The following is a 27,385-nucleotide window of genomic DNA, read 5'->3' as shown; positions in this document are numbered from 1 at the left end:
ACAGTGCTGGGGGGTGGGGGTGCAGGGGAACATGAGTTGGACATGAGTGGGGGCCTGCTGGCAGGTGCCCCACAGTGCTGGGGGGGTGGGGGTGCGGGGGAACATGAGTTGGACATGAGTGGGGGCCTGCTGGCAGGTGCCCCACAGTGCTGGGGGGTGGGGGTAATAGGGGACATGAGTGGGGGCCTGGTGGAGGGTGCCCCTGACTGCTGGGGGGTAGGGGGTGCAGGGAGACAGGAGTGGGGGCCTGGTGGAGGGTGCCCCTGACTGCTGGGGGTGGGGGTGCATGGGGACATGAGTGGGGGCCTGGTGGAGGCTGCCCCTGCACTGCTGGGGGGTGGGGGTAATAGGGGACATGAGTGGGGGCCTGGTGGAGGCTGCCCCTGCACTGCTGGGGGGTGGGGGTGATGGGAGACATGAGTGGGGGCCTGGTGGAGGCTGCCCCTGCACTGCTGGGGGGTGGGGATGATGGGAGACATGAGTGGGGGCCTGGTGGAGGCTGCCCCTGCACTGCTGGGGGGTGGGGGTGGTGGTAGACATGGGTGGGGGCCTGGTGGAGGCTGCATCTGCACTGCTGGGGGGTGGGGGTGGTGGGAGACATGAGTGGGGGCCTGGTGGAGGCTGCCCCTGGTGGCTGGGGGGTGGGGGTGGTGGTAGACATGAGTGGGGGCCTGGTGGAGGCTGCCCCTGGTGGCTGGGGGGTGGGGGTGGTGGTAGACATGAGTGGGGGCCTGGTGGAGGCTGCCCCTGCACTGCTGGGGGGTGGGGGTAATAGGGGACATGAGTGGGGGCCTGGTGGAGGCTGCCCCTGGTGGCTGGGGGGTGGGGGTGCTGGGAGACAGGAGTGGGAGCCTGGTGGAGGGTGCCCCTGACTGCTGGGGGGTAGGGGGTGCAGGGAGACAGGAGTGGGGGCCTGGTGGAGGGTGCCCCTGACTGCTGGGGGGTGGGGGTGCAGGGAGACAGGAGTGGGGGCCTGGTGGAGGGTGCCCCTGACTGCTGGGGGTGGGGGTGCAGGGAGATATGAGTGTGGGCCTGGTGGAGGCTGCCCCTGACTGCTGGGGGGTGGGGGTAATAGGGGACATGAGTGGGGGCCTGGTGGAGGCTGCCCCTGCACTGCTGGGGGGTGGGGGTGGTGGTGGTGGTAGACATGGTTGGGGGCCTGGTGGAGGCTGCCCCTGCACTGCTGGGGGTGGGGGTGGTGGTCGACATGGGTGGGGGCCTGGTGGAGGCTGCCCCTGCACTGCTGGGGGGTGGGGGTAATAGGGGACATGAGTGGGGGCCTGGTGGAGGCTGCCCCTGCACTGCTGGGGGGTGGGGGTGGTGGTGGTGGTAGACATGGGTGGGGGCCTGGTGGAGGCTGCCCCTGGTGGCTGGGGGGTGGGGGTGGTGGGAGACATGGGTGGTGGCCTGGTGGAGGCTGCCCCTGCACTGCTGGGGGGTGGGGGTAATAGGGGACATGAGTGGGGGCCTGGTGGAGGCTGCCCCTGCACTGCTGGGGGGTGGGGGTAATAGGGGACATGAGTGGGGGCCTGGTGGAGGCTGCCCCTGGTGGCTGGGGGGTGGGGGTGATGGGAGACATGAGTGGGGGCATGGTGGAGGCTGCCCCTGCACTGCTGGGGGGTGGGGGTGGTGGGAGACATGAGTGGGGGCCTGGTGGAGGCTGCCCCTGCACTGCTGGGGGGTGAGGGGGCTGGGAGACATGCATTGTTGATCAGTAGTGCAAGGTGACATGTGGGTTGGCTGGGCTGCATGCCCATGGTGGATGGGCTGCCTGCGGGACATGAGCAGGGGTGCAGGGTAGTCCCCCGTGGTGTGGGCTGCCTGCAGGGGCCGTGGAGGTTGTAGAGCGAACACCTGGGAGGACCCACAAGGCCAATTCGCGTGTGGAACTTCCCGCGCACCCCTGAAATACACGTACCCTGCTGAAATCGCGTGTGGAATTTCCTGCGCACCCCTGGAATACACGTACCCTGCTCGCACGGGGCCAATCGCGTGTGGAACTTCCCGCGCACACCTGAAATACACGTACCCTGCTCGCACGGGGCCAATCGCGTATGGAACTTCCCGCGCACACCTGAAATACACGTACCCTGCTGAAATTGCGTGTGGAACTTCCCGCGCACCCCTGGAATACATGTACCCTGCTCGCACAGGGCCTATCGCGTGTGGAACTTCCCGCGCACCCCTGAAATACACGTACCCTGCTCGCACGGGGCCAATCGCGTGTGGAACTTCCCGCGCACCCCTGAAATACACGTACCCTGATGGAATCGCGTGTGGAACTTCCCGCGCACCCCTGAAATACACGTACCCTGCTGAAATCGCATGTGGAACTTCCCGCGCACCCCTGAAATACACGTACCCTGCTGAAATCGCGTGTGGAACTTCCCGCGCACCCCTGAAATACACGTTCCCCGCTTGGCGTTTGCCAGCCCTGTGAACTGGTCCAGGGTTAGCGCAGCCCTTTGCGATTATTTGGGGATTTTTAAGGCTTTTCCTTGCGCGAGGCGTTCTAGGGGGCGTAACTGGCGCTGCTGCAGGGTCGCTGCGCCACGGCTGGTTTTGGATGCGAAAATCCATGAATACGCTGTGCGCGGAAATCGATTTTAGCGCACGCGGCTGGCGCAGACATTCGCACGGGCACGCTGTGCGCCAGTCGCATGCGCCACTTTTGTGTGAATTTCTATGAATTACCCTGTAAAGGTCTACAAAGCCAAGGGAACAGGTGCATCCAATGGCGAGAATGAATGTGCATCAAGTCAAACCAAAAATGCAACACACGCATGAACGTCCAAGGCACAGTTTAAGGCACAGTCCAGAACTGCGAAGTGTCCATCTAAGGCCATCGTCTGTACTCCCTCCTAGAATAGTATACAAAGGCCACATTTCGAGGAAGTGGCTGCTCTCCCTGGGCCCCCTTTTCCACACCGTCACAACCTTTATAGAACGGTATGTAGGAGCCAGAGCTGTTTTGCCATCCTAGCGCCCTTGAAAGGACTGATAAAAAGGAGTGTGACCCCGACCTCCTCTCTGGGCTGTTAACCTTCTAGGAAAAGGGTGCAATGTTATTACCCTCATTACTGTCTCATTTGTTCTTGATTTTTTTCGAGTCAGTCGACTGCCCTTCCGAACAGGTTTTTGCCCCCAAAGGTGTTAGGATGAAACTCTGGGAGCAATTTGTCATTTTATCTTCTTCCCAGTGAGTCCCCATCCAAGGCTTCACTGGCGATGCTGCTCAGTACATGCATCTCTAAGCGTCCATAAGACAATTGGGTCAGGATGACCCAAAGGTTACCATGCTAGTCTATTTTTAAAAGCGGACTAGTGAAGTGTCATTTTTTTTTCAGTCTTGCAACAGACTCTTTCCATCCAGGTACCCATTATAATGCTCCCAGCATGTAGAAGTCCAGTGAGACTCCACACCCAGGCAGTTTATTTGGTGAGCATGGCAACAAGTGTGTGCTGCGACTAAAGGGTGGGTGCACCGGGACAGCTATGCCCAGATCTGGTTGGACATATGAAAAGGTGTTTGCCATCAAGTCTAAATTCTTAGCCTTAGCGGTTGGCTGGAAATTAGCCTGGAAAGGTTTGAAGGTGGCGACCATCCCAGACTGGTTGGCCACTGCAAGGTGCACTGAACTATACAAACTGCTTTTCCCCAGCATGACCCCCAAAGCCTCCAAACCCCTGTTGTAGTTTCTCCTTTCCCAGTCCCGCCTCCCGCGCCCTCCCCCTGGCCCTTATTAGTCGATTTTCCATGTGTGCTGGTGAGGGCCTAACCCTCTGCACACTCGCTTCCTGTGCCATTTCCATCTTGACAAACAGGTAAGCATGCGTGCTCTGGTGCCCCTGCCCCCATTCAATCATCATGGGGCTGCTTTTCCCCAGTGCGACCCCGTGGCCTCTAAACCCCTGTTCTAGCTTCCCCCTTCCTAGTCCTGCCTCCTCCCCCAGGGCCTTATTGGTCAATTTTCCATGTGTGCTGGCGATGGCCTAACCCACTGCACACTCGCTTCCTGCGCCATTTCCATCTTGGAAAACAGGTAAGCGTGAATGCTCTGGTGCCCCTGCCCCCCATTTAACCATCATGGGGCTGCTTTTTCCCAGCACGACCCCGCGCCCTTGCCCAAGCCCTTATTGGTCCCCCCCCTCCTTATCCTGGACCTGACGTGGGCAGCCCCCTGCCTGGCAGCCCCTGCGGCTAAGGGCCCCAGAGGCAAAGGGCAGCTCCTACAGTGGCTGCTCCCAACTGTGTCTGCAGGTGTCAGCAGGGGAGGCCAGCGGCCAGCCGGCAACCAGCAGCAACCATCAAGGTAGGTGTGGCCTGGATGGGGAGTAGAGCAATCACTCTATTCCGGAAGCCCTGTCACTCAACCTACACTCAGAACTTAGCAGACCATGATATTAATACTGATCCCTTAACAACTAGATAGAACTGTTGAATGCTAGCCTGTGTCACTTCTAGGATGGACTGTGAATGTTACCAAAGCCACACTTAGATATAATTGTGAATAGTAGCTTGCATCACACAGACAGGATTGTAAATATTGGCCAGCGTCACATTTAGATAGAGCTGTGAATATTAGCCATTGCCACATTTAGATAGAATTGTGAACTGTGAATATTAGCTCACGTCACATCTAGACAGGATTGCAAATATTGTCCTGCATCACATTTAGATAGAGCTGTGAATATGAGCCATTGCCACATTTAGATAGAATAATTGTGAATAATGTGAATATTAGCTTCCATCACATCTGCCACATGTAGATAGAATTGTGAATATTAGCCCGCATTTAGATAGAATTTCGAATATTGTGAATATTAGCTTGCATCACATCTTATTAGCCCACATTTAGATAGAATTGTGAATATTAGCTCGCGTCACATCTGCCCCATTTAGATAGAATTGTGAATATTAGCTCACGTCACATGTAGACAGGATTGTAAATATTGGCCTGCGTCACATTTAGATAGAGCTTTGAATATTAGCCATTGCCACATTTAGATAGAATTGAGAATTGTGAATATTGTGATTATTAGCTTGCGTCACATCTAGACAGGATAGTGCATGTTAGCCAGTGCCACATTTAGATATAATAGTGAATATTAGCTTGCATCACATCCAGACAGGATTGTAAATGTTACCCAGTGCCTCATTTAGATATAATTTGTGATTATTAACTCGCGTCACATCTAGACAGGATTGTGAATGTTAGCCGTCACGTCTAGACAGGATTGTGAATGTTACCCAGTGCCACATTTAGATATAATCGTGAATATTAGCTTGCATCACATCTAGACATGATTGTGAATATTAGCCATTCCCGCACTTAGATGAAATTGTGAATACAACAACATCTAAATGCGTAAATGAAATCCGGAAAAGAGGACTCTTAAGAATAAAACCTACACTCCCGACACTCACCTCTCCTATCACTATGCTCACCCTCTACTCTACACCAACAAACAACAGAGCGCAGCTACACCCCTCAATCAATTTCAGCCTAGCTGCTCACATACGAACATTACTCCATGAACACCTCAAAATCCTACTAAAACGCAGAAATACCCACAAAAATCGGCCTAGCTGCACACATAAGCGTCCTAACCAGGCCTAACGCAGCCAGAATCCAGTCTCGGAGATCAATCTCCACACTGCACACATCTGACTGATCTCAATACCACCACACCTAATGTTAGGATGCAGCTACCATCTGCCAATTACATCGGCTGCACACATTGAGTGCACCCAAGCACCCTATGATACCCTACTCTCTCGGCTGACCTGGACTACGGTCCCCGGGGGCTTTCAACCCACAAGCGCTTTGAGGTCATACCAATGATATAAAGAGCACTATATAAATGCCAAATAAGACAGAGCGTTCCTTATCCGGAGATAATCGTTTAAGGCAGGAGTAAGTGCAGTCTCTCGGGAGCCGTGCAGTTCACCAGCGAGGCCAGGTCCTTGTCGCTGAGCATTCCAGTGCCTCCCCAGAGTCCCCCCACACCGATCCGGAGGGGGCAATGTGATCTATGGTTAAGGATGACTACTTTTCGGGGGGCGTGGCTACATGGCTGCGGGATAAGAGGTTTCTCCCGTGAGCTCCTGCAGATTATCTGTTGATCCTGGGAAAAGACGAACTTGTACCCCACTGTGCAAGCTCTTAATAACACAAGAGTTCATGAAGGTCGAGGCGGCGCACTGGAAGACAATAATAGGGGATTTGCAGTATAATGACAGTGTGCTGGAATATCAAAACATTCGGAGCCCGAGTCGCAGCGAATTCTAAAATGGCAGCCGGGCTGAACAAAGGACCAGGGAACTAGCTGACCGACATAGCGCGAGGAAGGTATTGGGAATACAACAACGAAGAGGGGCCAACAGCGGGGAAGAAGAGGCCTGTGGACGATGTGTGGCGCAACAACCAGACCATGTAGCGCCAGCATAAGATGAGGCTTGAGGGCACAACATGGGACCCCAGAAGCAGGAAGTTGGGCGGCGCGATGCATGACATGCTGAACCCAGACCAATAGCAGAACGGAAGGCGGACGAGGTACGCGCCCTCACCTGGCTGTGTCCCCAAAACGGGACTTCCATGGAGAAGAGAACAACAAGCTGAGGAAAGGTCCGTATCGGGTGGAAAATGGACGGATGTGGCTGGAGCGTACCGGTAAGGAGCTCAAGTGAGGAGCGTCCCGGAGACCAGTGCCTGACCCGTTCAAGAAGCAGGGAGCGGATAGGAGGTCAAGGCTGCAGACGAAAAAGGGAGACACAACGAATGTGGGCAGCTGAATAGAACGTGGTGCACCGGAGAGGAAGCACACAGTGCTGGTGTGCGCGACGAGAGGGAACCTACGGGTGGAAGGCTCCACTCGACTATTCCCTCCCTCCCACCCCCCCCCCCCCCCCCCCCCCCCAAGACTGGTGAGAACCGTGATCTTCCCCTGCATACCCGGACAAGTGTGCACTGGACAGTGTTGCATGCTCGGGCACGAATAAACGGTGCGTGACTGTGTGAAAGACTGGGCAGCTAGTGAGCTGTGTACAGAAAGGTGCATGCAGACCACGCACAACTGAGTAAATTAATAGAACAACAAAAAGGTAAGGAGCAGGGGGAGCCTGTGGAAGCCAGGAGGTGGGAACAAACTAAAACAGCACAAAGTGCCTCCCCCCGGACCGCTCCAGAAGATTGCGGAAGGACCCCTGTCCCCCTCACAGCGAACAATCAGACGGGGGTAGCCTCTGTACAAAGCCCCTGGGACTGAGGCAACGCCGGAGAGATAAGAGGCAGGAAATGGCAAGGCAGTAAGGTGCACAAAGCAGCTGGGGCAGAAAAAGCCACAGCCCCAAGCTGCACGTATTGGAACTGCTATTGGGCACACTCACAAGGCTTAAAGAAGATTCCTCCCACCATCAGTGCCACATAAGGCGCGCCTAAACGATGAGACACAGCACTGTACACCACAAAGAGTAGACGCAGCAAACACAAGAAATATTGTGGCTCGGAGGCACCCATCAGCGCTCACAGGGGGAAGGATAACACCAGGGCACCCACCAAATGTGAACAGAGGGCGGCCACAAGGCACTGAGGGAATATAGCACTGAGGGCCATATAAGCTGACAGAAGAAGAGAGTGGTGGTGCCCCCAAACACTAGCAAGCTCCACGGATCTGGCTATGGCAACGTCATCAAAAAGTAATAATTACATTTTATTTTACATTTTTAAAGCGCTCACACAGCCCGTGGGCATCGAGGCGCTGTTACAGAATTTTTTTTTTTTTTAGATGCGTAATTGTTTTTTTGTGTGCGTCTTAGTTGCGTATTTATAAAGCGCTCAAACACCCAGAGGTTTCTAAGCGCGGACCAGGGGATCGAACCTGTGTTGCTTCGTGTCGTCTTGCTTCCAAGGCACACGTTGTCGCTGAGCTATCCTAAGATGAAAAATAAACAATCTACGATGGAAACATTCACAACGAGCCAAGCGCCTAAGCAAGATAAAGTTAGAGAAACGAAAGGGGAGCACCCACCAACTCAAACGGCCCCTGACCCCAGTGACCAACAGATACTGGACGCCATTGGGATTTTGCAAGCTAAACTGGAAGGCAAGATGGATGCAGTGGCAATCGACCTAGCGCTCTTGTGCCAAGATGTTCGAGTAATCTCAGAACGCACAAGCAAGCTGGAGGAACAGGTGAAAGAGAACACTGAGGTTCGAGCACAGACTACAAGTGACGTGGATGTACTCGTGCAGAGTGAAGCTGCTGGAAGACAGGGCGGAGGAAGCCGGAGGACGTGCCCGTAGGAATATACGTATTGTGGGCCTTCTGGAAGGGATTGAAGGAGCGCACCCCACAAACTATGTAGAAAACCTACTACTGCAGGAAATTGGAGCTGGACAACTGTCCCAAATGTTCACTATCGAAAGAGCACATCGCTCGCTAATAAGGAGGCCGCCCCCGGGCGCGCCGCCCAGACCGGTGATAGCCAAGGTGCTTAACTATAGAGATCGGGAAAAAATATTGGCTTAGTCCAGAGCAGGGGGGGGAGATACAGAGGAACTCAGCCAAGATAGCAGTGTACCCTGACTATACATTTCAAGTCCAGAAGCAGAGAGCACAGTTTATTACCACCAAAGCTAGGCTGCGCAAAGCAGGACTAAAGTAGATGCTGATATATCCCTCGAGACTGAAGGTGATACAGAAAGGAAAGTCCTTAATCTTCGAAACACCCAAGGAAGTGCATGACTGGATGAACCAGACACAGTTCAACCCGAAGAACTGGAGTCCGGTCAAGGACCAGGAAGAGCGCCAGGAGACACGGGAGGCAGAGAGACAAACGACTGACAGATGGTGTGGAATGTCACTGGTTGAAGACCTGTACAGTGGGACGATGTAACGCAATACCTAGTATGATGAATAAATGGTGCATGAACAAAGCGGGCGTTGTGGTTGTCTGGTAGAGGGTACACTAGAGGGAACCTTATTCCCCCACCCCCAGTAGAGTAGTTTAAGGCCGTGTGAGTTTGGTTTATTTTTAGGTCCGCCCGTAGGGCACCAGGAAACTTGTCTCACGACAGAGTGGAGTGGAGCGGAAACAGGGTTGTCGCAGCATGCAAGCTATAGCGGGACTAGTTAAGTTTGCAGGGGGGTGGTTGGAAAGGGGATTAGGGCGTGGTAGGAGGGTGGTGCGGAGCCTATCAGTGATATTAGTGGATTGCATCAAACTCCTCCCCAAGTGGGCAACAGGTTGGTGGCCACATTCATTCTCCAATATGAGCTAAGAAACAAATACGATTAGAATTATGGGCTCAACAATTATGTGCAACGCAATAAGGTTAGGATAGCACTGTTACAGGAAATGCACTTGGACAAGAAGAAGCAGGAAAACTTGAAGAGAGCATGGGGGGGTGATGGTCGGCTCTACATACTAGACATATGCAAGAGGGGTCCTGATCTGGATAGCCTCGAACATACCGCTTAAAGTATGGGAAGTGAAAAGTGATAACGAAGGAAGAATGGTGATGGTGTATGGGTTGCTAGAAAATCAGGTGGTTTGTGTGGTAAACACCTATGCCCCTAACCACGAGGCTACGATATTCTTTAGATCACTACATGCAAGGTTGTGCTCACACAGAGATGGAACCCTGGTATGGGGAGGGAATTTAATTGCACACTCGACCCTGCCCTGGATAGATCAGACATGAGGCATAACAGGCCATCCCTCCCCAGCTAAGATACTGAATTCACTTGTTGTGCAATTTAATTTGCATGACCTGTGGAGGGTAGAACACAGAGAGGTGAGAGGATACTCTTACTACTCGGCACCACATAAGGTGTACACCAGGATAGATTATATGTTTGTAGGCGGAGAGTGTGAACCAGAATATTTGGGTATTTTCAGACCAATCGCCATTGTTGACCAAAGAGAAAGGGTCAGCCCCCCAGAGCACCGGTCCCCACGTGGATATTAAGGGGCGAAGCGCTGCAGGATACCGCATCAGGAAGAACACAGTTGAATATATATGAAGTAAACAAGGGGAGTGTAAATAAAGTAAGTACGGTATGGGAAGCATATACAGTGGTAATCGGAGGGGTGATGATAGCGGAATCTGGGGGAGTGCAGAAGGTCCTGGTAAGGGAACTAGAGAAGACAGAGAGAACACTTCAAGAACAGGTAGCGAAAGCCCCAATAGGCCAGGAACAGCTGGAGCAGATCATAGCACTCAATCAGACTGGGCTAGCACAATGGGATAAACTGGGGAAGTTCAATTATGCAAGGTACCTGGAGAGGAGTCATGCGCAGGGGGATAAGCCGGGGAGATTGCTGGCATGGCTGTGTAAATGGGAGCCTGTTAGAATCCCAATTTGATCGGTCTGGAATTTGGAGGGAGAAGAGGGGAGGACGGAGGATGAGATAAATGTTTTATTCTCCAACTATTACGAGGAGTTATACGGAGCTCCACAGGGAGACATGGCAGAGGAGATACAAGATGTACTCACCCAGATAGATCTACACAAACTGGAAAGTTCACAGATGGAACTGCTGGAGACCCCCATAACTACAGAAGAGGTGGCAGGCACTATCAGAGCTCTACCGACGAGGAAGACACCAGGGACGGATGGACTTCCGAGCGAGTTCTATAAAGCATATGTGGATAGAATGGCACCTATGTTGGCCAAGGTATACAATGAATTGTGGGTAGACCACGTCCTGCCGGCACGCATTAGAAAAGCCCTAATAGTGCCGCTGCTCAAACTAGGCAAAGAGGGTGGGGACTGTGGATCCTATAGGCCCCTGTCCCTACTGATCCAAGACAGTAAGATACTTGCAGCGGTTCTGGCGAGTAGGCTTCGGCCAGTAATATACAAGCTGATTCACCCGGATCAGACGAGGTATGTGCCGGATCGGAGTATCTTGGAGAACTTACGAAGTCTCCACCACGTAATCTATAGCACAGCAGACAGGCCTGCACACTGCGCGGTTGCCTCCCTAGATGCCACAAAAGTATTTGACTCAGTGCGCTGGGAATGGTTGTATGCCACAATGGAGAAGATGGGGATGGGACCGCAGTTCATGAGATGGGTGTGCTTGATATACACGAAGCCGATGGCCAGGGTCAAGACGGGCAGCAGGTACTCGGTAGCATGGCAGTTACACAGCGGTACGAGGCAGGGGTGCCCGCTGTCCCCAATATTATATATACTGGCAGCAGAACCCATGGCAGCATACCTGAGGAAAGAATACGGGGATGTAGGCATAAATATAGATGGAATAAGGCATGGGATCTCGATGTACGCGGATGATGTGCTACTATATGTGCGTGACCCCGCTGTGAACTTGCCATACATATTAGAAATATTGGCTAACTCTAGCAAGTTCACGGGCATCAAAATAAATAAGAAAAAGTAATGCTTGTTCCCCCTAGCTGCTACAGCACGATTGGCAGGAGGAGGACCTACCAGAACTTCCTCTACCTTGGAACAGGACCTCTTTCAGATACCTAGGTATAGACATCCACCGAGATCCCTCCCAAGAGCATGAACATAACACGATATGGGCTAAAGCAGGGTTAGTAGCGCCTATGGGGTTCTGGAGTAAACTGCCGCTATCAGTAATGGGGAGGGTGGCATTGTTAAAAATGGTGGCACTGCCACGGCTCATGCACTGTTTCAGGAATATTCCATACAACATACCAAGGCGCTTCTTCAGGGAGCTGGAAAAGCTATGTAGAGGTTTCTTGTGGCAGGCCGGGAGGCACAGAGTAGCCTTGAATACACTGCAGAGACCATATGATCAAGGGGGAATGCGGGTACCTAACCTAGAGTTGTATTTCCTGGGAGGGCAGCTGCAGCATGTGGTGAAGTGGATGTTGGATGACCACACGATAGAGACGGCGCTATTGCAGCCAACGTTAACGAGGTGTCACCTGAGGGACCTCCTTTGGATCCTGGTGGGAGGACAAGAAAGGAGTAGATACCTAGTGAAACTAGGAATCCAGATCTGGCACAGGGCCTGCAAGGTGGTGGGAATGGAAGACCCACTTTCCCTGCAGATACCGATAGTGGCAGTTATGGGAAATAGGTTGAGCGAGCTATGATAGAAATGAGATGGGAGATGCATGGAGTGGCCACCTTACAGGTGAGGGTAGATGGAAAACCTTGAACTGCAGGAGGAGTCTGGGATACAGGTAGGACAGTTCTTGCTCCACAATATGACCCTGGGACTCCTACGCAAGAGATGGCAGAGTGTTGCAGAGGGCACGATAGAAAATGAGGATGTTGAGATGCTCCTTGCAGTGGCGGAAGGGGGACATGCAGTATCCAGAATATATGAAGTCTTAGATGACTGCTCAGCATGGACTGAACTGAAGTGTAAGAACAAATGGGAGACGGAACTGGGAAGCGTGCTAGAGAATGGGGTGATGTAAAGCGATACCACAAGAAAGTGTCCCGGAATGCTAGGTTACAATTGATACAACTATACATAGTACAGAGGGCATACCTCACACCGGCTGTTATCTCCACTTTTAAAGGAGCTGGAGCGCAGGTGTGTCTGAAATGGAGAGGGGAGGAGGCTGGGCTAACACACATGTTCTGCGGATGCCCGGTTATACAAGTGCTCTGGAGGACAGTGAAATAGAAAGCCGCACAAGGGGAAGTTGAGCTAGATATCGAAACACCAGAAGCCTGCATGCTGCGGCGCTATAAGGGAAACAAGAAAGATAAGACCCAATATACATTCTGACCAAGAGAATCATAGCCATGGGATGGAAAGATACGAGAAAACCAAGTATAAATAAATTGTGGAAGGATTTGGAGAAATGGTGTACAGCTGAAACAGGCACATGGGAGATGGCGCTTAGGGCGGGAGGAAGGGTTGGAACCCCCTTACTGCTTCTTTGGGGACGAGAGGTGAGGCCTTGATCTGAAACTGGAAGTGTATGTGATGAGTACAAGACTGCTAAACTGAATTTTCTATGGAATGGGGCCCGGAAGTAGCACAAAACATACTGGGGGTGTGGTAGGAAGGGTTGGAGGTGGGTCAGCTCCCCCCTACAATGCGGGAGGCAGTAATAATATTGATTCTCAAACCGGGCAAGGATCCGCTGGAGTGCTCCTCCTATTGCCTGATCTCCCTGTTGAACCTAGACAAAAAATATTTGCTAAAGTACTGGCAGATCGTCTGCTCCCACACATCACACAAATAATCCACAGGGATCAATCCAGGTTCATCCCTGGGAGGTCAACCTCTTTGAACCTCATTCCATATAAAATTCGGTAGTTATCCCGTCAGTGCCCGGTGCTTTTGATGAGGGGAGAGCCCGCATTGCATCCAGAATTTCTTCGACCGTAATGGGTGTTGCCAAAGCCTCTGCAGCTTCAACACTAAGCCTGGGGAGAGCCGCTGCGCCTATGTACTCCTCAAGTTCAGCCTCCGTTACCGTGGCCCCTCCAGGAGTAGAGGGATTCATAATAGTCACGAAAAACACATCAGCAATCTCACTCAGTCTTACAACCACCTCCCCTCTCTGGTGTTCTAACTGCTGTTTCCCTATAGCCGCGTTCATGTCATACCAGAGCAGCTAGGTGCCTGCCCGGCCAGCCCTCCAGCCCTCCTCCCCATATCTATGGGCCATTGCTGGTTGTACAAAGCATTTGATCTCTCGGTCAGCTAACTCATGGAAGTGGTCTAGTCCCTCCCTCAATTTAGAAAGTGAGTTCGGAGAGCCCTCTTCGTCTACCTCCCTTTCCCAGGTTTTTATTTCCAGCTCCATTTTGTTTAATTGTCTATGGATCAGTTTCAACACCCCCATTTCCATTGACATGCAGCCCCCCCCTCAGCACCACTTTGAACGCCTCCCACAGCGCCCCCTTCCCCGTGCCCAGATTTTCCTGAAAGTAGTGCTTGATCAAGCTTTGTATCTCACTCTTGAACACTATGTCAGACAGTGCCGCTGGCTTGAACCTCCAGTGGGGACGATGTGGTGCCAGGTCCAAACACACAGACCATAACACCAGGGAGTGATCAGAGAGCGTTCTAGGGAGCAGCACACATTTCTCAGTACATCGCATGAGGTACGGACCCCCCAGAAAATAGTCTAGTCTGGCCGATGTGTCATGAGCTGTGGAGTGATGCGAGAACTCCTCCACCTCTAGGTGTAACAGCCTCCATATGTCCCCCAGTTCCAGTGCATCCATGACATTCAGAACTGCCTCCACCGCCCTTGTGGGCTTTCTCCCTCCCCAGTCCTATCCTTACGGGGGTCCAGCGTCACATTAAGGTCTCCTGCCCACACAGTATTGGTATGCAAGTATTTTGGCAGTGACCCAGCAGTGTATTAAAAATTCGGGATCATCCACGTTTGGCCCATATGTGTTAACCAGCGTAATCATAGTGCTGCTCACATAGCCCGGGGCGATGACATACCTCCCTCCGGGATCAACTAAGGATTCACTGACCCAATGACTTACGTACCAGCATCATTATCCCAGCGGAGTACAGCAAGTATGTAGCGAAATATTTGCAGCTTCCCCATCTCCCGACGACCCCTTCATTCCCTTTGCCTTTGAGATGAGTCTCCTGTAACATGACAATCCTCGCCCTGTGTCGTTCACAATATTGTATCACCTTACGGGTTTTGTTTGTTTGTTTGATTGATTTATTAAGCACCCCACACCCTAGGGTATCTGGGCGCATTAAAAGACAGCTTCAATGCAAAAAGATTTGATGCATACAATAGGTCATAACAGTGTAAACTGGATACATACATAAAAGAGAGAGAGGGGATGTAGGATATAAGCAAGGCAAGTTAAACAAAATAACAAGGCAAAAGAGCATATGTATTACACAGAATTTACAGAGGTCGAAGGACAAGTGCATAATTTTTATTTTTATTTTTATTTATTTGTTTTAACCTCTTTGGTTTTTACAAAAGTCAAAAATCCATCTTTCAACTTGGGACACCACTTTTGTCCGGCGAGCAGACTCCCTGTTGAACTCGCAAGCACTTCTACTCCATGCGTGCTGGTAGGCCACTTGTGACAGGAGTATTGGCCCTTCTGAGTGCAACGTCCAGGAATGTAGCTGTCATCCTGGACCATCTGGGGGAGTCTCCTGCGATTAGCCGATACCAGCGAGTTTCTTCGTCCAGTGTAGTTTCATCTGATGTAAGTGGTGCCAAGTATTTTTGCCTTTCTGCTTCTAAGGCTGGGCACGACATAAGAAGATGGTAGATCGTTTTAGCTTGCACTGTATCTACACATAGGCGACAGTGGGAATCAGGGACACAAGCTCGTGAAGCCAAGATTTCCTTTGTGTTCAGTAAATTTAGTCGCGCTCTCAAACATTTTCCTCAGCTTCCTCAGCTTGCTCTCTGGGAATCTCTCGCAGTATTTTAAGTGCATAATCAAGAAAGACATAGGTCGCGGTATCTGGCAACTCTAGACACTCCGTTGAGGGGTGTTGTTCATGGATAGCCATTTTTTAGTGTTGGACCGAAAACTTTGAAATGACTGAGTGGAAAGCAAGTGAAGGGGGAGGGCATTCCAGGCTTGGGCCGCCAGGACTGGGAAGCTGTTGCCACCAGCTCTTTTTAGGTTGAACCGTGGGACAGTGATGCAAAAGGAGTTGGCTGTCCCAGTGGGTCGAGGTGAGGTTTTTGTGATGATTTTGTCTTTTAGATACTGTAGAGCGGCATTATTGAGGCATGTATGCGTGATTGAGACTATTTTGAAGTGAATTCTGTCCTTGGTGGAGAGCCATTTAAGATTCATTCTACTTTCAGGGATGTGATCTCTCCTTGGGATGCTCAAGGCTGCTCTAGGAGCATTGTTTTGTAGTATTTGGAGTTTATTTAGGATTTGTGTGTTAGCACCTGCATATAGTGCAATGCAGTCATCAAGTTTAGACAAGATTAACGCTCTTGCAAGTTTAATGCAGCTATTTGTCGAGAGGTAAGGTTTGGAAGCATGTATAAGCTTACATGTGTAGGACGTGGCTGAGGATGTCACATTGACTTGTTTTCGAAGGGTCAGGGTGGAATCTAGGTAAAACTCCAGAGTTTTAGTTTCCTTAGCAGTTTTAATAATGTTACCGTCAATGTTAAAGGAGGAGTATTGGGCGTCAAGCTTATTGAGGTTTGCGGAGGCGCCTAGTATTAGGATTTCGGTCTTATCATTCAGGCAGAGGCTGTGAACTGCCATCCATGCCTGGATGAGGTAGATTTTGTTTAGTAGGGCAAGGCCAGTCTCATAGGTCCCTGAGAGCGGAATAGATATCTGGGTGTCATCTGTTTAGTTTGTGTAGATGACACCCAGATGATCCAATTTGTCAAACAAATGCTTGGTAAATACGTTATACATGGTCGGGGAGACGCACAAACCTTGCGGAACTCTGCATGTAATAGGTGTAGGATCTGCAGCCGCAGAAGGAGAGAAGACTCATTGATCGGTTGCTTAGAAAGGATTTAATCCAGTCAGCAGCTTCTTGAGAAAAGTTTGCTGCTGTTGAGAAGTGTTCGCACAGAATGTTATGGTCTACCAAATCAAAGGCAGCCGAAAGGTCTAGTAAAAGGAGTAGTGCACACTGTCTATTATCTTTCATTTGATCTATTTGCAGTTTCAGATCGATCAAGGCAGTTTCAGTTCCGTGGAGCGGCCTGAAGCCCGATTGTCTAAGCCCCAAGAGATTGTTACTCTCAAGGTATTGCTATATTTGGAGCCAAGTCGTTTTATCGATAATAGTAGACCGCTTGCTTTGACATCCGTACAGAGCCTGCTAACGCAGGTTCGAATCCCGGCGGGGCCGAACTCCGCCTTTCATCCTTCCGAAGTCGATAAATGATCACCACCCGCCGTGGGTAATAATAAGCAGCGCTCAGATGCCTGAGTGTTCGTAGCGCTATATAAATGCCAAATTATTATTATTATTATTATTATTATTATTATTATTATTATTATGAAGGGGACGGTCGTTATAGGCCTGTAATTAGTAGTGATAGTTGGGTATAGTGAGGCTTTCTTGAGTAGAGGCAGAACCCATGCGTCCTTGAGGTTAGTGGGAACCCGACAGGTTCTAAATTAAGCATTTATAAGTTTAGTGATCAATGGGGCAAGATCTCTAGCGGCTTCATTGATTATTTGGGCTTGGCATGAGTCACCTTGGCATCTTGATGGTTTAAGGGACGCAATGATCTTTTTGACCTCTGTAATAGTAACTTGGGCTAATTTAAATTCTTGGAGTTTGTTAAGGGTAGGGTTTTTTTGGGGTCTCTGGGAGGTGTCTGATTTGGGAGGTTGAGTCTTTTGGCTACTTTTATTATTTTGGAGGGTTGTGATTTTATTAGAGAGGGCATTTTGGATGTATGTGCACCATTCTTTATTTTTTTAGGCAAAATCATCAGGGGCTATAGGTGATTCTAATGCCCTCAGGATTACAAAAAGTTCCTTAGTATTAGAACTGGCCTTCTGAATCCTTCCGTTATAGGTTTCTTGTTTAGTTCTAATGATCCCAGCTTTGTAGTTAGTGGATAGTTTCTTCACCTTATCTTTATTTTCTTTAGAGGGTAGGATTTTCCAGATGGCTCCAATTTTTGTTTTTTCTAGTCTAAGGGCTTTCAGGTGAGGGGTGAACCAAGTATTAAGGTGAGCTTGTGGTTTACTGTTTCGAAGTTTAAGTGGTGCGAAGGAGTCTAAGGCTTGGGTCATGGTCTTATTATAGAGGTCGACAAGTTCTGCTGGGTATAGCGATTTAGATGTCTTTAGAGTAGGCATCAGTTTGTCGGTGGTGATATTTCTTTTGTTTCTGGTTAGGAGGGGTGGGACTGTAATTTTTGATTTGTTGGCTGGCCAATTGGCACAGATGCTAAAGGAGATTAGAAAGTGGTCTAACCAGGTCTGGGGTTCGATGGCTGTGATGGAGGTTTCACAGTTATGGCCAGCCACCCAATCAAATATTCTGCCTTTCTCATGGGTAGGTTGGACGATTCTTTGTGTGAAGTTTAGATCAGTTAGTGAGTCGGTGAGTAGTTTAGCAAGAAGGTCATTAGGGTCTAGGAATCCTAAATTAAAATCACCTAACAGTAATATTTGAGAGGTGGGTTTAGTGTTGTTTGACAGTATGGAGTTTATGTCCTCCTCGAAGGAACAAATGGGTCCGAGAGTTCAGTATATTAAGTGGATAGTTAAGGTGCTGGCTTTGGAGGTGGCTAATTTGACTGAGATAAGTTTGCATGATTTGACCAAAAGGGGCAGTGGGTACTCTCATAGCTAGGCTTGCCTTGGCGATGGAAGGCGACCCTGCCATCTTTTCTAGTTTCTCTATCCGATCTTACAATGGTGTAAGAGTCAGGGGTAGCCAGAAGGAGGATTGTCCTGCAGCCGCATGGAGCCATGTCTCCGAGACAGCTAGGAAATCTAGTTCTCCCTTGATGATCACATCCGCTATCTCAGTGGCATGCGCGATAATGGATCTGGTGTTTATTAGAGCACCTTTGATGTAGAAGTTCAAAGCCTGGAGAGGGCTTGTGGAGTTCTTCTCTGAATTCCTGTTGGATTTTTTTAATCTGAGGTTTATTAGATAAAGAACGAGGAGGTTATTGAGGCAATGCAGAGCTCAGAGTAGATTTGTTAGGGTCGGGTGGTATAATATTTTTCTCATAAGGAGTTTCTGCTGATGGTGAGAGACTAGTAAATCTAGAGCCAAGTCTATTGTTTCTAAGGTACCCGCGGCAGAGGTGATTAGCCGCAAATAGCTTAATCCATTGGCTAGGGGTAGGAATGTTTGTTGGGTTAGTTAGCCTGGTTTGGTTAATGTAGTAGCTGCTAGGGCTTGGTTTTAAGTTCGGGAGGAATGAGGTGGGTTTAATATGAGGCTCACTTAAGCTATATTTCAGAGGCGGAATAAATTTAGTAGGTTTAATCTTGGTGGACATAGGTAGGTTAATATTTAGACAAGAGTATCAATTCTAGTTGAACAGGGTCAATTAGTAAAACAAGGAGGTGGCTCAGAATTAATAGAGGCCAATAACTCATGGTGTGAGGCTTAGTAGCCAACATGCTATAGTTTGTGATGTCGCAGGAAGGCCGTGGTTGGCCTTCTGAAGGAGCAGGTAAGACACTGAACAGTCAATGGTCAAGATAGGGGTTGGAGACTATGCTGCAGGCCTAAGCAATCAACGGGTCGTAAAATTTGCTGTTACATGCACAAAAATGAAAGTAAGCACTATTGCAGTAAGGGTAATTACAGCTCCTCATAAATAAAAGTCCGGTCAACACGAGTAGGATATCAAGTTGCATACAACTGTGTAGGCAGAGGCATACAGTAGTAATGTCAAAGTCTTGTCAATGGGTCACCAGATTTGCTGGTGCATGTCAGAACAGTTGCACTGGAGCACAGTTGCAATATAGATTATTTGGTCTGAGAGACAGGTCGATACATGTGGAATATGAACGAACATGCAGTAAAAAAAACAAGTCATGCGGTGGTAATATCGCCGCCTTATCTTAATCATGTGGAGAACATCAGCAAGCATCAAGTTGGCGTAGAAAGGTGGGGGTCATGCCACCTCGCGTGGGTCATTAAGCCCTCGCACATTCCACCTGACTACCTTATATGCCATTGCTAGGGTGAGGACTGAAGGCCAGGGCCTTTGCACTCACGCCCCTTCCTGTGCCAAACGTTGACTTGTGGCCTGCCAGGTGAGATGTGAACTTTTTAGAATTAACCCAACCTCAATGCCATGGTGACACCCCCCCCCCATCCAAACCCCAGAGAACCCCAATTCTGCCACTGCCCGTCCACAATGCCCTCTACCAACCTGCAGGAGATAACCCCCCCCCCCCAACATAAATTCCCAACACACAGAATACCATGAGCGACAGCCCAGGGGCACTGGACACCGCCGCCCAAGTGACCTCCAGCTCCCTGAACCTCGGTGGGAGGACTCACTCCAGAAAGAAAGCAAACTGTCATTGATTGCTGCAGGGCTGTTATGTTACATTTTTGGTGCTGGCTTATCCTGATCCAGCGGAACCAAGCACATGTTATAACCACACACCCAGAGGCTACTGTTCGCACCTAGTGCTGCCCTACAATTGTGCCGTCCCTGGACCTTGAATAGTCAGTCCGGCTCGCTATGTGGTATGGTGGGTCATTTCGGCAAAGAATTGATAAATTCCTGTACGGCTTCCGGGTCGGTGAAGAAGTGGGCTCTCCCATTATGTTGGACTTGGAGGGGTATTGCATAGAATATTGTATTGCCCGGTCACGTAGCGCCCTCTCTGCCGTCAAAAAGGACATGCAGGCCTTCTGGACTGCTGGGGTGAAGTCTGGGTAGAAGGACACTTTGGCATTCTCAAATGTGAGGTCTCCCAGTTCTCTCGCTCTACGCAATATGGCACCCCGGTCCCGATAATTCAGAACTATCGCAATCACTGGGCGTGGGTTCTGTCCCGGTCTTGAGGCAATTTACGATATCCGGTGTGCCCTCTCCACCAGGAATTGGGAGGACAGCGTTGGACCCTGAAGCACATCTCTAATGAAGGTCTCCATGAACCCTTCCATGTTTTGTTGCGGGACTGACTCTGGTATTCCCACCATCCTTATGTTGTTCCTTCTCAATCTTGCTTCAAGATCTTCGTTCTTGTCCCTTATAGCTCTCACCTCCCTCTGCAGTTCCTGCACTGCCTGCGTTGTCTCATTGCTTGTATCTTCAAGCACACTGACCCTAGTCTCCACTTTGGACGTCCTGCTACTTTCTTTGTCGATGCGCTCCTGCATTCTGTCCACTTTGTATGTTTGGCCGTAGAGTTTTGTGTTGATGGCGGTGAATCCCGAGCGCATTTCTGCCAGTACTAGACTCAGCTCCGATGCGGGGGGATCCCCGCTCTGACCCGCCACTACAGCTGGGGGAGACGGGGTGGCAGCCATTGCAGATACTTCTGGCGAAGTCGCCAACTTGTCACAGTTTTTCCACAGCCCTTCTTTCTGGATGAATGGTAAGCGGGTCTGCCTCTTGTTGCCTTTCGCCATGTAGTTTCTATGGGCTAACATCTCACTGGGCCCAGCCCAGTCTCCCACCTCGGGTGCCGATCTCCCCGTACTTGTCTGCTCTTGACCTGATAGGGACCGCTTCCCGCCATGAGGCCCTTCAATGCAGCCTGCGGGGGCTAAGGGCTCCTCTTGCTCGAGTTTGCTTATTGGTTTTGTCACAGCCACCCTGTGGTGCTACTGTGTACACCCAGGGTATGTGCATTCCTCCTATGGTGGTGCCCGGGCCTGACTTCTTCCCCCGTGCACCAGTCATCTCAGTCCGCCACCTCTGTAGATGCCCAGTCCGTTGGGCTTTTCAAATCACATTCACCGGGCTACCCAGGGGCTTCCTCTACTCCTATCTGACGTTAAAGCCCCATCCGTATTATCACCATGCACCTCCGCGGGGCATTCACACCCCAGCCGCACCTCTGTACACTCATTTTCTCTTTATTCAAGTGTCGGCGCACTGTCAATGCAGTGTGGGAAGCTTTTGTCTATAAATGTGGGCTCTACGTAGTAGACCTGGTTTGGGCTGCCAGGGGAGTGCTTAATTATGTGTTGCTACGCAGCTAGGCCAGAATGCCCCCACCAAAGGCCAGCTCTTATAAGGGGCTCTCTCAGCACATTCTGGATAGGTTATTAGTCTCTGGTATTCAGTAGAGCCCTTGCGCAGGGTGCCCCCAGTCTAGTTCGCCTGCGGGCGCACCCAGCGAAGTGTCCCCACCTGCCTGGGCCCAACTGTTGATGCACTTTCTTCCCTGATGGCTTCGGTGGCCCCCAGCTCTAGCTCCTAGTACTCAGAGGCCTGGGGGATCCCACGGCGCCTCCGATCTGATAACAGGTTCAGCCCCCCCTTACGCCGCAGGCCTGGGGCGCCACAGGGAACTTACTTCCTCCGTTCGCTGTGCATTGCTGTTGGGAGGACCTTGCAGGCAGAGCGGCGCCGCTGTCTTTGCACCGCTTCTCCTCGTCCGAGGCGGCGGCGGAGTCCGCAGTCGGGACCTCTCCCTCCCTCACTCTACTGTCTCAGCAGCACTCCCGGCCCCCGATCCTTCCAGGGCCAGCCAAGGCACCCCGCTTTGCCCTCTGGGAGGGGCTGGCTCCTCCTGGTCTTCTCGCTTCTGCAGCTCACCTCTCGCTCCAGGGAGGGCCACCCCACGGTGCAGTCTCCACTAGCCATGGTGTTCCGGGATCGCAGTGACCAACAGTCCCTCATCGGTAATCTTACTCTCGGCCACCTCCGCTCCTCGGCTCTCGGCACTTGGTCATCTATTACAGCCGCAGGTACGCCTTGCAGACCATGCCCGTCATGGCACGCACAGGCACCCGGGTGAGATTCACTCTGGGCCACGCGCCTGGCCGTTCCTTGCCCACTGCACACTATGCTGCCACAACACTTCCAGGACACCAATCTTCGCCAGACTCGGCCTGCTGCTGGTCCTGCTAGTCAAGTGGGTTCTTACCAGTTTTTAGCTTGTTTTGGCCCTGATGTGTCAGGTAGCAGCCTCCCTTTATTTGAGGTTGTTCAGGAGCTCACATGAAAGCGTCCATCTTCGCAGCGGGCTCTCTAGCGCCCCAGTGCACTAAATATTTATTTTAGAATGCTGTGGTGTGTTTGTGCTTTAAACTATGTTGGGCAGGGATTCGAACCGTGGTCGCTAGATTCCAAAGTAAGATACTTCCCCCACCAGACCACTTGAAGGCCCCGAGTGGGAACCCTGGGAAATCCCTTGTCAACATTGCACTGGAAATATTGATGTGCATTTTTTAGGTTTAAAAGGGGAGCAGATTTTGAACTTTGCTGACGATAAATACTCTGAGGGGAAGAGGCAAATGTTCATGGGGGTAACTAAAATACCTGCCCTACACGCTCCTAATCCTCCTGTCGCTGGATCTGGCCTCTTTCACTGCAGTAGGAGGGATGCCCCAGAAAGAAAAGTCTATTTCCACCTCTGTCTGTTCGCTAAAGCAATAGTTTTGGCTTATTGGTGACATCTAATAACCGAAACAAAAAGAATGCCATGCAGTGGCACGACACCAATGAGCAGATCAGGCTCTAACCCCCTCCCAAAATGTTGGGCTTTGTTGACTCAACCTGGCTGAATGGGCGGCGCCAGCCGCTGGCCACTTTGAGGCAGAAGACCTCTTTTGATGTGTCGCCAGCCCGTAGCACTCGTTAAGGAGCGGCGGCAGCAGCATCAAACATGCAGAGCACAAAAATCTATCCATGCAATATCAACAGACTCACTTTGATAAAGCCAAAGTCTTAACTTCTGGTCTCAGCTTTTAGATACCTCGCCAGAGATTAGCATAGCACTATGAAAGTAAACGACCTCTGAATTGGGGTGAAAGGTGCGACTGGTGGCCAAAGGGAAGGTGCAATAGCTATTCAGCTTCCTAGCTGGGCTCAGGGAATTGGGAGGGAAATAGGAGCAGGGCTGGCTGAAGAGGTGTCAGCGCTGGTGGGGGCCATTTCTTTTTGATGTTTGGGGGAACCCCTTGCCTTACTGATTGGAAAAATATGCCAAGGCACTTGTGGAGTGCTTAAATCAATAATGAAGTCAAAATAATGCAGCTAGGTGGTTAAAAGATGTATATTATCAGTAGGTTTCTGTGTCATAAGAATGCCAACACAGGGGCAGCAGCTTGGGGGCCCACGTCAACTGTAAAAGCTGAAAGACTAAGATGCCATCCCTCAGTGGGGAGCCCGACAGCTCAATGGGTCTATTGGCCACACTCACTATCCGCTTTCAAAACTGTCATCCAGCCCCTGCTGGGCTGAACAACAGCTGTGGCCAGACGGAACATGACACAAACGTTAGATGCCCCCACACAAGTAAGTTTGCCCCTCTCTCACAGCCCCAGAAGTTGGCGCCTCTCCCAACATTTGAACTGTTAGTCCCCCCTGAAATTTTAGCCTAGGTGCACCTCTGATGCCATGACCCCACCCCTTAATGAAGTGTGCCGCAGGGTGGCTAAATTTAGGGGTGGGGCTACATACATACTCACATACAACACTTTCACCCATGCATGCATCCACCAGTCACACAGCTCTGTGCATGCATGCACTCATACATAAAACCAAACATAGCATTGACACAAACACCAACATGCACGCATGCATTCATACACATATGCATACTAATTGAATTTAAATACACATATATACACACATTTAATTTAAAACAAAAATTAACTACCTTACCTACATGAACCCTTCAAAAGCTACCGAGCAGCCACGGGGGGGTGGTTTGAGGGATGGTCCTCCCTTCACTCTGACACGTAGACATGCTGCCTGACAGGAGAGAACTCCTCTCCTATCAGTCAGCGTGTTCACGTTGAGCAACGTGAACACACTGACTGACAGGAGAGGAGTCCTCTCTTGCCATTCAGCAGGTCTACGTTGTCAGCTGAATATCGAGAGGTAGCAGAGCTCACTCCTGAGCCCTGCTCTCTCCCGTTATTTTGCTGTTTGTTGCGGAGCCAAACGGCTTTGACAACAAACAGCAAAATCATTGCAGTGGAAGAGAGCAGACAGCAAAGTCCCCTGTGTGAAGGGGGACGGGTGGACTGTGCTGCCTTCTACTTAGGAGAGGGTGCCGCGACGCCCCCCAAAAGCATGAGGACTGGGGCAGTTTGCCCCTTCTGCCGCCCCCCCCCCTCTTATGACGGCCCTGCCCATGGAAAGAGGGGTTACCCATACCCCAGGGAGATAAGTGAGACAATGGGATAGAGGAACTGAAGGGAGCCACAGGGGCCCAAAAATACAAGTGAAGAGCAGATTTGAGGGGAACACAGAAGCACCCAGGATGTGAACCAAGTCGGACAAAACCAACCCAAGTGGTGGAGAGGGATTAGGGAAATATCCCTCCACCTAAGGCGATTTGGTAATTGTATTCCTTCTCAGGAACTTGCGACTATTTTGTAAAATTAATATACTTTTGGAACTTTGAGGATAGACTTCCAAGAAGTTTTAAACCAGGGAGAATTGTTTTCTATGGATAACCATTGGACCCAGAAACAGGAGGGATTCCTGGAAGCCCTGAGAGAGATTGGGGAGAACAACTCTGAGAGCAGGGCACTCAGCCTAGTTTTTTCTTTTATATTTTTTCTAAGTGGCAGGGCCAGTTTAGAGACTAGGTTTGGACAGAGGATTATTTTTTTCTTTTGACTATTGACAAGCACCTTTGTATAGTGTGCTAGGAAGGAAACTCCCCCCCCCCCCTTTAGTAATAGGGCTAGGAAAGCGTTTTCTTTGACAACAGGTCCTCTTGTCCGAGTCCTTCTTCCGGCTTGCCACACCGCCCTGCCTGCAGAAACCACAGAGCAATCCATTCTGAAAGTAATAAGTCATGCTTTGTTCCTGCGACCTGGCAATACCTGTGAACCCATGATTGCAATGGGAAAATGCATCTTAGCTATCCTTCCAATGAGTGAGCCAATGCCCAGATTCGAATAAGGGAAATATAGTGTTATGTCCCTGGTACAATGGGCAGACTCTATAGAGGTGAACTGTAATGATTTGCCCTGATGCAATGCCCAGAATCCATCGGTCTCTACAGGTGAAGGGTAGTTTGATCATGAGCAAATCTCCAGACTCCATCCTCTACAAGTGACAATTTTCTATCCATAGGAAAACTCGTAGATTCCATCAGTTTTTTTTGGGTTATAGTGCAGATTGGTGAATCCCTTCAATTCCCACTTTTCACAGGTAAAAGCTTATCTCAAAAACACATCCTTCCTAAGTGAAAGGCAGTCCTCATTGAATCAATTCTTCCAACGGGTGATAGGTCCTTCGTGACTTCCCGAAGGCTGTATCTATATTGTCACAGCAAACAGCTAATTTACTTTGCAACAGAGATTACAAAGTAATTTTGCAAAGTAGTGCTGCTAAACTGCTCCAACATCACAATCCAAAACGTACATGTTGCCACCCTCTCCAATATTTCAATGGTGGCTGCTCCACTAGAGACAAGTGTAAATTGCAATGCAATCCACATATATTCTCCAAAACTTCTTATAAGTATGTTTGACATTTTTCTTAAAGCACTTTTCTTGTGTCTTAATCAAATCCTTGAAATTGACAACTAAAAGACGTGTAGCTGTATGCAATCAAAAAGCCACTTTGTAGTTGATCCTTGTGATTATAAGAGACAGAAAAAGAAACATGTCATGGTACTTAGGGACACTTACCTATGAGCTTGTGAACATGATTATCTGGGTCTGCTGCTGCCCGGATCTGTCCTCGAAGCGCAGTCTCCTTTTCAGCGGAAAACGGTGTGAAGCCATGAGTAGATAGGCAAATGTTAACTTCCGCACATATCTTTTCACTTAATGTAGCCATTGCTTCATTTAAATTGAATGAACTAAAAAACGAGAAACAGTGAAATCTTTATGCTAACGAGAAATTAAACAAACATGGTCATCATTAAAGTATTGTTATTAAAACATTTCAGAATCGCAAGGATAAAAGATAAATGCCCACAGGAAGGTGACAGCTAATCACGCTTTAGGTAAAAAGTCACCCTGAACCTCTGAGATTTGAGCATTTCAGCCATCTCTGCTTATAAACCTGGGATGAAGGTAAGGGACATATAATCCCGGAAGTGAACTGTTCTGTGCATGAAATAGTGGAATGCTGGAAGTAGGAAGATAGTACTGACACAGAGTGAATGAAACAGTCCTGTGTCTTGCTTCCCACAGTGTAGCATCAACATTGTGTCCTGTCGGGTCTGTGAATGGATTGTTGATGTGAGTGAATGACATATTAGTGTAGAGAAATCAGGTCTCAAGTCTAGGGAACACGCAGCGTCGGCTAACTTTTTTGAGGGCGGACGTCGTCCCCAGTGTATTGAAGGAAATGAATAAAGACAACAAGAGGGCGCTACTATTATCAGATTGGCTAAAGACAATTGACCACACACAATCTTCTACTGTGGCATCCTCACTTTCTCCAACGGACAAGAAACTTGGATATCTAGCAAACTATCTGACGAAATTCCCGGATGTAAGTGGGAGGAAAAACTTCCTCAGAGCCCGTTTGGGACTGACTCGCACAGGAGCGGTCCTTGCTCGTTGGGGAGAAAGGAGTAGACCTTTATGTCTACATTGTCAAGACCCAAAAGACCAGTCATTGGAGCACCTACTAAGATTCTGTGAAGGTACATGGGATGTGCGAAAGAAACATTTGGGACACTGTTAGTTCAAGTGATTGGTTGTCATCTGAGGATTTTTGGGTGAAAATGACTTCAGGCCATGAAACGGCTTTGACGATAAATGTGGTTAGAGTCCTACAACAGACAGGCTTCATTTGAAATGATAAATGTCTATTCACTCTTCTACATAGTG

The 27,385-nt window shown here is 50.0% G+C and overlaps 1 protein-coding gene across 1 annotated transcript in view; it reads right to left on the bottom strand.

Annotated features, from left to right (window-relative positions):
- Positions 1-27,385, bottom strand: part of TCP11L1 (t-complex 11 like 1) — a 666,815-nt gene that overhangs the window by 123,195 nt on the left and 516,235 nt on the right. Inside the window, exon 9 of the mRNA XM_069623576.1 lies at positions 26,231-26,403. Within this exon, the coding sequence (XP_069479677.1) occupies positions 26,231-26,403 (173 nt within the window). The remainder of the gene's footprint in view (positions 1-26,230; positions 26,404-27,385) is intronic.

The sequence above is a fragment of the Ambystoma mexicanum genome, chromosome 11 (genome assembly GCF_040938575.1).
Source record: "Ambystoma mexicanum isolate Mex_15411 chromosome 11, UKY_AmexF1_1, whole genome shotgun sequence".
NCBI lineage: Eukaryota > Metazoa > Chordata > Amphibia > Caudata > Ambystomatidae > Ambystoma > Ambystoma mexicanum.
This window is presented reverse-complemented; position numbering and strand designations above follow the sequence as displayed.